The following is an 11,529-nucleotide window of genomic DNA, read 5'->3' as shown; positions in this document are numbered from 1 at the left end:
GCCTCCCCGTCAGCCCCCAGAGCCCCAGCCACCCCGTCAGCCCCCAGCCTCCCCGTCAGCCCCCAGAGCCCCAGCCTCCCCGTCAGCCCCCTCCAGCCACCCCGTCAGCCCCCAGCCTCCCCGTCAGCCCCCAGCCTCCCCGTCAGCCCCCAGCCTCCCCGTCAGCCTGAGCCTCCCCGTCAGCCCCCAGCCCCCAGCCCCCAGCCCCCAGCCCCCAGCCTCCCCGTCAGCCTGGAGCCCCAGTCTCTAGCCTGTCTGGTTTAAAGAATGAAAACAGCCATATTATATTAGATACATATTGAATGAATGACAGTGGCCATATTGCTCCACAGCTGATTTGATAACTCTGTATATCTGCCTTTGACCTTTGACCTTTGACCTTAAGACACTGTGTCACACTGTATGTGATGCTGTAGTTTACGTAAAAATGTATGCACACATGACTGGAAGTCGCTTTGGATAAAAGCGTCTGCTAAATGTTATTATTATTATTATTAGTTTTTATTTTACTTCTGTGGTGAAATTTAGATTGGACTGGATTATGGTTGTTAAAGGCCATGTCATGTGGGGGATGACTGGAATCACTCTCACAGGAGTTCTTAGTTCAGAGAGAGAGAGAGAGAGAGAGAGAGAGAGAGAGAGAGAGAGAGAGAGAGAGAGAGAGAGAGAGAGAGAGAGAGAGAGAGAGAGAGGGAGAGAGAGAGAGAGAGAGAGAGAGAGAGAGAGAGAGAGAGAGAGAGAGAGAGAGACAGAGAGGTGAAATTGAGAATGGAGTGTGGTTGTGTGAATATGTTGTGGGGAGATCTTAAGGAAATCTGATGAGCTGTGGGGAAGGTTCTGTATAAGGGTGCAGACTGGATCGAGTGTTTCTTTGATTCAGAACTTTTTCATTTTATGGCCTTCAGGTTCTGTAGTAAACAGGTCCCTATTTCCCTAGTTTAGATTACTATGGACCAAATATACAGAAAACATAAACAAACATTCCATTGTTATTAATATGTTTTACTGGTATATATGGCCATGTATTTCACATTTGCCTTGAACAGAAAGGTGGCCAATCAACTATGCATGAACAACCTTTTTTGCTGTTGAAATAATGTAGTCGTTGAAAAGCAAAGCTTTACATGTAAAGGACCAGTTAGTGCTGTGTGATGGAACCTGTTAAAACAATACTATTGTTGCTGTGGGGAGAGAAACTGGAAGACGCCTATCTGTGTTACACTGTCCCGTCTATAGACGTACAGACAACATGCTGTTTCTGAACGGATGAAATAAAACTGTTCATGATATTACATGCATCTGCTTATATTCTGTCATGTTTGTTTCAGATGGAGTATGCCAGGCATAGTGTTTGAGTGTTGAGTTGAGCGTGCAAGTGGTACGAGTGGAGGTTTGTTTTGTTTTCTGATTGCTCAGCGAAAGGGCCATAGCGGTAAGAGGAGTGTGTATGAGTGGTCATCAGCGAAATGTACAACTACCTAAATAAAGGAAACACTTGAGTCAATGAAGGATACAAAGTATATTGAAAGCAGGTGCTTCCACACAGGTGTGATTCCTGAGTTAATTAAGCAATTAACATCCCATCATGCTTAGGGTCATGCATAAAAATGCCCAGTTGCCCATAATTTTTTTGGCTCATGGGAGTTTTACATCCTCAAACATGTTCTCAGAGCAGAAGGGATTATGAATGGTTGCGTCAGGCAACCAATGAAAATGGAGAGGAGGCGGGAGGAATACCAAACTGAGAGCAGGAAGGGGAGTAGTCACCTGACAGGAAGGAGCTAAACCAGGTCAGCATGAATGTCCTGTTTCCAGCTAGTCGAAATAATTCATTCATTACTCACTGTGATGCAAGCTAAAGCTGAAATGTGTTTTTCTAGCTAATTTTAGCTAGCCAACAGTTTATCCTTAGTTACCAAGGTAGCTTGCTAGTAACCATGTAATCCTGCAGGCTAACTAGCCAGTTAAATATGTTGCTGTTCTAATGTTAGTAGCAGCATGATTAAACTGGGAGCGCTGCTGCTCTCAGAACAGCACTGTGTTAACCACAGTAGATATTACTGATCTGGGAGCAGTTTGAGTCAACTGGGTCTTCTCTAAGAGCAGAACAGCACTGTGTTAACCACAGTAGATATTACTGCTCTGAGAGCAGTTTGAGTCAACTGGGTCTTCTCTAAGAGCAGAACAGCACCGTGTTAACCACAGTAGATATTACTGCTCTGAGAGCAGTTTGAGTCAACTGGGTCTTCTCTAATAGCAGAACAGCACTGTGTTAACCACAGTAGATATTACTGCTCTGAGAGCAGTTTGAGTCAACTGGGTCTTCTCTAATAGCAGAACAGCACTGTGTTAACCACAGTAGATATTGCTGCTCTGAGGGCAGTTTGAGTCAACTGGGTCTTCTCTAATAGCGGAACAGCACTGTGTTACCTTGATGTTGCTGCTCTGAGAGCAGTTTGAGTCAACTGGGTCTTCTCTAAGAGCAGAACAGCACCGTGTTAACCACAGTAGATATTGCTGCTCTGAGGGCAGTTTGAGTCAACTGGGTCTTCTCTAATAGCAGAACAGCACGGTGTTAACCACAGTAGATATTGCTGCTCTGAGGGCAGTTTGAGTCAACTGGGTCTTCTCTAATAGCAGAACAGCACGGTGTTAACCACAGTAGATATTACTGCTCTGAGAGCAGTTTGAGTCAACTGGGTCTTCTCTAAGAGCAGAACAGCACGGTGTTAACCACAGTAGATATTACTGCTCTGAGAGCAGTTTGAGTCAACTGGGTCTTCTCTGAGAGCAGAACAGCACCGTGTTAACCACAGTAGATATTACTGCTCTGAGAGCAGTTTGAGTCAACTGGGTCTTCTCTGATAGCAGAACAGCACCGTGTTAACCACAGTAGATATTGCTGCTCTGAGAGCAGTTTGAGTCAACTGGGTCTTCTCTAATAGCAGAACAGCACGGTGTTAACCACAGTAGATATTGCTGCTCTGAGAGCAGTTTGAGTCAACTGGGTCTTCTCTAAGACCAGAACAGCACTGTGTTACCTTGATGTTGCTGCTCTGAGCAGAACAGGTGAACTAGCAGCACTGCTAACCCTAACCCTAACCCTAGACTGCTGCTCAATTAGACCGAGACTTTGCTGCTCTAAAGCCTTGTTCACATTGGCAGTTTGAAGTGACTCAAATCTGTTTTTTCCTGCAGTCTGAACAGCCAAAAAGCACATGGAATCGGATATTTCAAGCTACATTTCAAACCACCTTCGTAGGTGGTTTCAAGTCGGATACAAATCTGATTCCTGGCCATGCAACTTGTCTGAACGGTCAAATCTGATTTATTTGGTATAAGTTGTTGCTTGCTAGCTACTCTGTTCACAGTTTGACAAGAACATGTGGTAGCTAACTAGCTTGTTAATTGTTTACAAAGAAATTAGTGAATGTTCTAGAAAGCTAAACAGCTAGCTAGCTAGTTTTTATTTATTTATTTATTTATTTCACCTTTATTTAACCAGGTAAGCCAGTTGAGAACAAGTTCTCATTTACAACTGCGACCTGGCCAAGATAAAGCAAAGCAGTGCGATAAAAACAACAACACAGAGTTACATATGGGGTAAAAAAACATACAGTCAAAAAATACAACAGAAAATATATATACAGTGTGTGAAAATGTAGCAAGTTATGGAGGTAAGGCAATAAATAGGCTATAGTGCAAAATAATTACAATTAGTATTAACACTGGAATGATAGATGTGCAAGAGATGATGTGCAAATAGAGATACTGGGGTGCAAAAGAGCAAAATAAATAACAATATAGGGATGAGGTAGTTGGGTGGGCTAATTTCAGATGGGCTGTGTACAGGTGCAGTGATCGGTAAGGTGCTCTGACAACTGATGCTTAAAGTTAGTGAGGGAGATAAGAGTCTCCAGCTTCAGAGATTTTTGCAATTCGTTCCAGTCATTGGCAGCAGAGAACTGGAAGGAATGGCGGCCAAAGGAGGTGTTGGCTTTGGGGATGACCAGTGAGATATACCTGCTGGAGCGCAGACTACGGGTGGGTGCTGCTATGGTGACCAATGAGCTAAGATAAGGCGGGGATTTGCCTAGCAGTGATTTATAGATGGCCTGGAGCCAGTGGGTTTGACGACGAACATGTAGTGAGGACCAGCCAACAAGAGCGTACAGGTCACAGTGGTGGGTAGTGTATGGGGCTTTGGAGACAAAACGGATGGCACTGTGATAGACTCCATCCAATTTGCTGAGTAGAGTGTTGGAGGCTATTTTGTAAATGACATCGCCGAAGTCAAGGATCGGTAGGATAGTCAGTTTTACGAGGGCATGTTTGGCAGCATGAGTGAAGGAGGCTTTGTTGCGAAATAGGAAGCCGATTCTAGATTTAACTTTGGATTGGAGATTCTTAATGTGAGTCTGGAAGGAGAGTTTACAGTCTAACCAGACACCTAGGTATTTGTAGTTGTCCACATACTCTAGGTCAGACCCGTCGAGAGTGGTGATTCTAGTCGGGTGGGCGGGTGCCAGCAGCGTTCGATTGAAGAGCATGCATTTAGTTTTACTAGTGTTTAAGAGCAGTTGGAGGCTACTGAAGGAGTGTTGTATGGCATTGAAGCTCGTTTGGAGGTTTGTTAACACAGTGTCCAATGAAGGGCCAGATGTATACAAAATGGTGTCGTCTGCGTAGAGGTGGATCTGAGAGTCACCAGCAGCAAGAGCGACATCATTGATATACACAGAGAAAAGAGTCGGCCCAAGAATTGAACCATGTGGCACCCCCATAGAGACTGCCATAGGTCCAGACAACAGGCCCTCCGATTTGACACATTGAACTCTATCTGAGAAGTAGTTGGTGAACCAGGCGAGGCAGTCATAGTTAACTGTTGTGGCTAGCCAAAAAGGACTAGTTTTGAAAGTTGGATCATCTTATCCTTTGAGGCTTTAAAAGTGTTTCTTACGCTATGATTTTGAACATTCAAAGCAGCTGGGAAACCTCCATTGCAGGCATTGTTGTCACTTTAGCTACATAACTTCTGAGTGATAGGAAGCATGAGCACCAATCAGCCTGCACCACTGTGCACACACCTGTCATTACTATGACAACTAGTGTAGCCAAATTACTGCCGTCTGAACACACATCAGTTTTGGTCACGTGTAACTTGCTGTTTGGACAGTCAGTATTCCAACACTGATGTAAACATTAAGGCCTGCAGTGTAAACAAGGCTTAAGAGAAGTTTCAGTCAACTGGGTCTTCTGCTGCTCCAAGAGCAGAACTGGGTCAACTACGGTGCCTTCAGAAAGTATTCATACCCCTTGACTTATTCCACATTTTGTTGTGTTACAGCCTGAATTCAAAATTGATAAAAAATATAATAATTCTCACCCATCTACACACAATTTCCAATAATGACAAAGTGTGCAAATGTATTGAAAATTAAATACAGAAATATCTCTTTTACATATGTATTCACCCCTTTGCTATGAAACTCCAAATTGAGCTCAGGTGCATCCAATTTCCTTCGATCATCCTTGAGATGATGTCACTACAACTTTATTAGAGTCCCGTGTTCCCAATTCAATTGTTTGGATTTAGAAAGGAACACATCTGTATATAGGGTTAGGGTTAGGTTAGGGTTAGGTTAGGGTTAGGTTAGGGTTAGGTCAGTGCATGTCAGAGCAGAAACTAAACAAAGACGTCCAAGGAACCGTAGATCTCTGGGGAAGGGTATGAAACAATTTCTAGAGTGTTGAGACAGCCTATAGGAAGGAGGTCAGAGACCTGGCCGTGTGGTGCCAGGATAACAACCTCTCCCTCAACGTGATCAAGACTAAGGAGATGATTGTGGACTACAGGAAAAAGAGGACTGAGCACACCCCCATTCTCATCGACGGGGCTGTAGTGGAACAGGTTGAGAGCTTCAAGTTCCTTGGTGTCCACATCACCAACAAACTATCATGGTCCAAACACACCAAGACCGTCGTGAAGAGGGCACGACAAAGCCTATTCCCCCTCAGGAGACTGAAAAGATTTGGCATGGGTCCTCAGATCCTCAAAAAGTTATACAGCTGCACCATCGAGAGCATCCTGACTGGTTGCATCACTGCCTACAGAGGGTAGTGCGTACGGCCCATCATCACTGGGGCCAAGCTTCCTGCCATCCAGCAACTGACCACACCACTGAACAGTAGTCCAGGTGCGACAAAACTAGGGCCTGTAGGACCTGCCTTGTTGATAGTGCTGTTAAGAAGGCAGAGCAGCGCTTTATTATGGACAGACTTCTCCCCATCTTAGCTACTGTTGTATCAATATGTTTTGACCATGACAGTTTACAATCCTGGGTTACTCAAAGCAGTTTAGTCACCTCAACTTGCTCAAATTCCACATGATTTATTACGAGATTTAGTTGAGGTTTAGGGTTTAGTGAATGATTTGTCCCAAATACAATGCTTTTAGTTTTTGAAATATTTAGGACTAACTTATTCCTTGCCACCCATTCTAAAACTAACTGCAGCTCTTTGTTAATTGTTGCAGTCATTTCAGTCATTACATTACATTTTACTCATTTAGCAGACGCTCTTATCCAGAGCGACTTACATTTTTATTTATTTTTATTTTTTGTGAGTGCATACATTATTTTTATTAATTTTTTTCATACTGGCCCCCCGTGGGAATCGAACCCACAACCCTGGCATTGCAAACGCCATGCTCTACCAACTGAGCTACATCCCTGCCGGCCATTCCCTCCCCATACCCTGGACGACGCTGGGCCAATTGTGCACCGCCCCATGGGTCTCCCGGTCGCGGCCGGCTACGACAGAGCCTGGATTCGAACCAGGATCTCTAGTGGCACAGCTAGCACTGCGATGCAGTGCCATAGACCACTGCGCCACTCGGGAGTCGCTGTGGTAGCTGACGTGTATAGTGTTGAGTCATCCACATACATAGACACACTGGCTTTACTCAAAGTGGCATGTCGTTAGTAAAGATTGAAAAAAGTAAGGAGCCTAGACAGCTGCCCTGGGGAATTCCTGATTCTACTTGGATTATGTTGGAGAGGCTTCCATTATAAACAACGTCTGTGTTCTGTTAAACAGGTAACTCTTTATCCACAATATAGCAGGGGGTGTAAAGCCATAACACATACGTTTTTCCAGCAACAGACTATGATCGATAATGTCAAAAGTCGCACTGAAGTCTAACAAAACAGCCCCACAATCTTTATCATCAATTTCTCTCAGCCAATCATCAGTCATTTTTGTAAGTGCTGTGCTTGATGAATGTCCTTTCCTATAAGCATGCTGAAAGTTTGTCAATTTGTTTACTGTAAAATAGCATTGTATCTGGTCAAACACAATTTTTTCCAAAAGTTTACTAAGTGTTGGTAACAGGCTGATTGGTCGGCTATTTGAGCCAGTAAAGGGGGCTTTACTATTCTTGGGTAGCGGAATGACTTTTGCTTCCCTCCAAGCCTGGGGGCACACACTTAAATTGGAGATGTAATCGATTACATACTTTTGGGCTGCACGCTCACTATAAAAATATGAAATATAACGTTGTCCAGTATTGACGTAGATTCATGTGAATACTTTTGGAACGCTGAGCCATTGACTGCCTGGCTGCACCAGATGGCAGTGTGTGGGTTTCTTTTGACAACGAAGCATCGGACTACAGCCATATCGCTTTGAACCTAGAATAAGACTTATAGACTGGAGTCAGCCGAGATTGGCTAAAGTAATGTCTAGTTGGTCAGAAAAGTATGGTAAGTTACCGAGTGAGTGTCTTTGATAACTGCCTACTTGGTTAGCTAGCTAGGTAGCTGCGTTTTGCACTTAACTAGTTAGCTAGCTAGATAATGAACTAACTGCAATTTACATAAACCATTATTATATAGCTAGCTACAGTAGCTAAATAACTGTCAGATGTAAAGTAAGAGGGATCGTGGCATGTCAGAAACAATGCATGTTGGCTAGCTAGCTCACGTTATCTAGATCATGCTAGCGAGCTAATGCCTACAGATGTAACTCAGGGGTGAAGCCTACTTTCTGAATTAAGCAATAGTCGATACTTCTAGAATTAATAGGGTTATCATTTAGCTAGCTATCTGCCTAGGCTAATCACCCTATTTGAAGCAGTTCGGCTGTAAAATTAGCCCGGCCTCAACCACAGGCTGCATCTGGCTAAGCTAGCAGCCAACTACAGTCAACATGGAGTACTCCATGTCAGTAAGTCACATTATGTTTTCCTTTACATTGCATTATACCAAGAGCTATAAGAAGCGGTCTACTGCTGGAGTAACTCCCTGTCAGAGAGACTGATTAGAGGGTTAGGCAGGAGGCCCTGGGCCAGTGGGAGGTCAGGGGTCAGGGCTCTCTTTCAAGCACACTCTCTACCTCTGTCCGTCTCTCTCCAGGTGCTACAGAGACAGACTGGTCCAAGGACCTCCAGAGCCTTCTGACCAACTACCTGCGATCTCTCCAGAGCACAGAGAAGATCCACTCATAAAAGTATACTTGATGCACTATGTAAACCTCCTTCACTATGGCATTCTGCTTCGTGTGATGCTAGCATATTATCCAGGGCCAATGGTTGGATTGGATTTACTCCCTCCAACTCATGCTCTTCTCCTCCCTGTAAAAGTCTCCTAGTAACATGTGTCCATCCCCCTTTCCTCTAGGTGAGTCTGCTGGGCTATGGAACTCCAGAGCTTATGATTTAAAAGGTCTAAAATAAATGCAAGTCTCATGTTCAGAGTGAATACATTTTTATTAATGTATATCATACAGGTGTCTCAACTAAAATATACAATGAACAGTGCAGTTCGGCATCATAACCCACTTCAGTTGGCAAATGTTCACCTTTGATCGCCGCTGGAGAAGTGGATAAATCCCGGTTTCCACTGTACCAGGCAGATGGCAGACAGCTTGTATGGCGTCGTGTGGGCGAGCGGTTTGCTGATGTCAACGTTGTGAACAGAGTGCCCCACACTACACTGTGACAGTACGATGATAAGTAGACTAACAGTATGATGGTAGACTGACAGTATGATGGTAGACTGACGGTACGATGGTAGGTAGACTGACAGTATGATGGTAGGTAGACTGACAGTATGATGGTAGGTAGACTGACAGTAGATACAGTCTTATGGTAGGTAGACCACACTGTGAAATTGAATTGGTATTTGGTATTTTATTAGGATTCCCATTAGCTGTTGCAAAAGCAGCAGCTACTGTTCCTTGGGTCCACATGAAACATGAAATATGACATAAAACAGAACATTAATAGACAAGAACAGAACTACATACATTTTAAAAATGGCACACGTAGCCTACATATCAATACATACACACAAAATATCTAGGTCAAATAGGGGAGAGGCCTTGTGCCGTGAGGTGTTGCTTTATCTGTTTGCTTAAACCAGGTTTGCTGTTTATTTGAGCAATATGAGACAACGGAGTTCCATCCAATAATGGCTCTATATAATACTGTACGCTTTCTTGAATTTGTTCTGGATTTGAGGACATGTGAAAAGGCCCCTGGTGGCATGTCTGGTGGGGTAAATGTGTGTGTCAGAGCTGTGTGTAAATTGACTATGCAAAGTATTTGGGATTTTCAACACATTCATGTTTCTTATAAAAAGAAGAAGTGATGCAGTCAGTCTCTCCTCAACTCTTAGCCAAGAGAGACTGGCATGCATAGTATTTATATCACCCCTCTGATTACAATGAAGAGCAAGACGTGTTGCTCTGTTCTGGGCCAGCTGCAGCTTAACTAGGTCTTTCCTTGCAGCACTGGATCACACGACTGGACAATAATCACAATAAGACAAAACTTGGCCCTCCTGTAGCCCAGTTGGTAGAGCATGGCGCGTGCAAAGCAAGGGTTGTGGGTTCGTTTCCCATGGGGGGCCAGTATGAAAAATGTATGCACTCACTAATTGGAAGTCGCTCTGGATAAGAGCGTCTGCTAAATGACTAAACTGTAAAATTGGGTCACAAAAAAAAAAAAAAATACAACTTTTGTGGTCCTCTGTAGCTCAATTGGCAGAGCATGGCGCTTGTAACGCCAGGGTAGTGGGTTCGACCCCCGGGACCACCCATACGTAAAAATGTATGCACGCATGACTGTAAGTCGCTTTGGATAAAAGCGTCTGCTAAATGGCATATTATTATTATTATTATTATTATAAAACTAGAGCCTGCAGAACTTGCTTTTTGGAGTGTGGTGTCAAAAAACAGAGTATCTCTTTATTACGGACAGACCTCTCCCCATCTTTACAACCATTGAATCTATATGTTTTGACCATGATAGTTTCCAATCTAAGGTAACGCCAAGTAATTTAGTCTCCTCAACTTGTTCAACAGCCACACCATTCATTACCAGATCCAGCTGAGGTCTAGAACTTAGGGAATGATTTATACCAAATACAACGCTCTTAGTTTTAGAGATGTTCAGGACCAGTTTATTATTGGCCACCCATTCCAAAACAGACTGCAACTCTTTGTTAAGGGTTTCAGTGACTTCATTAGCTGTGGTTGCTGATGCGTATATGGTTGAATCATCAGCATACATGGACACACATGCTTTGTTTAATGCCAGTGATAGGTCATTGGTAAAAATAGAAAAGAGTAGAGGGCCTAGAGAGCTGCCCTGTGGTACACCACACTTTACATGTTTGACATTAGAGAAGCTTCCATTAAAGAAAACTCTTTGAGTTCTATTAAATAGATAACTCTGAATCCACGATATGGCAGAGGTTGAAAAACCATAACACATGCGTTTTTTCAACAACAGGTTATGGTCAATAATATCAAAGGCTCCACTGAAATCTAACAGTACAGCTCCCACAATCTTCTTATTATCAATTTATTTTAACTAATCATCAGTCATTTGTGTCAGTGCAGTACATGTTGAGTGCCCTTCCCTATAAGCATGCTGAAAGTCTGTTGTTAATTTGTTTACAGAGAAATAGCATTGTATTTGGTCAAACACAATTTTTTCCCCAACAGTTTGCTAAGAGCTGGCAGCAAGCTGATAGGTCTGCTGTTAGAACCAGTAAAGGCCGCTTTACCATTCTTGGGTAGCGGAATTACTTTGACTTCCCTCCAGGCCTGAGGACAAAGACTTTCCTCTAGGCTCAGATTAAAGATATGACAGATAGGAGTGGCTATAGAGTCAGCTACCATCCTCAGTAGCTTTCCATCTAAGTTGTCAATGCCAGGAGGTTTGTCATTATTGATCGTTAACAATAATTTTTCCATCTCTCCCACACTAACTTTACAAAATTCAAACTTGCAATGCTTTTCTTTCATTATTTGTTTTTTTATGCATGAATACGATGGCTCACTGTTCATTGTTGCCGTTTCCTGCCTAAGTTTGCCCACTTTGCCAATGAAGTAATCATTAAAATAATTGCCTACATCAAATGGTTTTGTGATGAATAAGCCATCTGATTCGATGAAAGATGGAGTTGAATTAGTCTTTCTGCCCATAATTTCATTTAAAGTACTCAAGTTTTTTATCATTGA

General features: G+C 43.2%; 1 protein-coding gene across 1 annotated transcript in view; it reads left to right on the top strand.

The window, feature by feature from the left end:
• LOC311118096 (plastin-3-like) overlaps positions 1–9,997 on the top strand; it is a gene marked incomplete at its 5' end in the record, with an annotated part of 42,795 nt that extends 32,798 nt beyond the window's left edge. Inside the window, 2 exons of the mRNA XM_084192973.1 lie at positions 8,415–8,508; positions 8,679–9,997. Of these exons, the coding sequence (XP_084049099.1) occupies positions 8,415–8,459 (45 nt within the window). The remainder of the gene's footprint in view (positions 1–8,414; positions 8,509–8,678) is intronic.
• Between the last annotated feature and the right edge of the window lie 1,532 nt (positions 9,998–11,529).

This window comes from Coregonus lavaretus (assembly GCF_964263955.1).
Source record: "Coregonus lavaretus genome assembly, contig: HAP1_SCAFFOLD_1091, whole genome shotgun sequence".
NCBI lineage: Eukaryota > Metazoa > Chordata > Actinopteri > Salmoniformes > Salmonidae > Coregonus > Coregonus lavaretus.
Note: the sequence above shows the minus strand (reverse complement) of the source record. Positions and strands in the feature narration are given on the sequence as shown.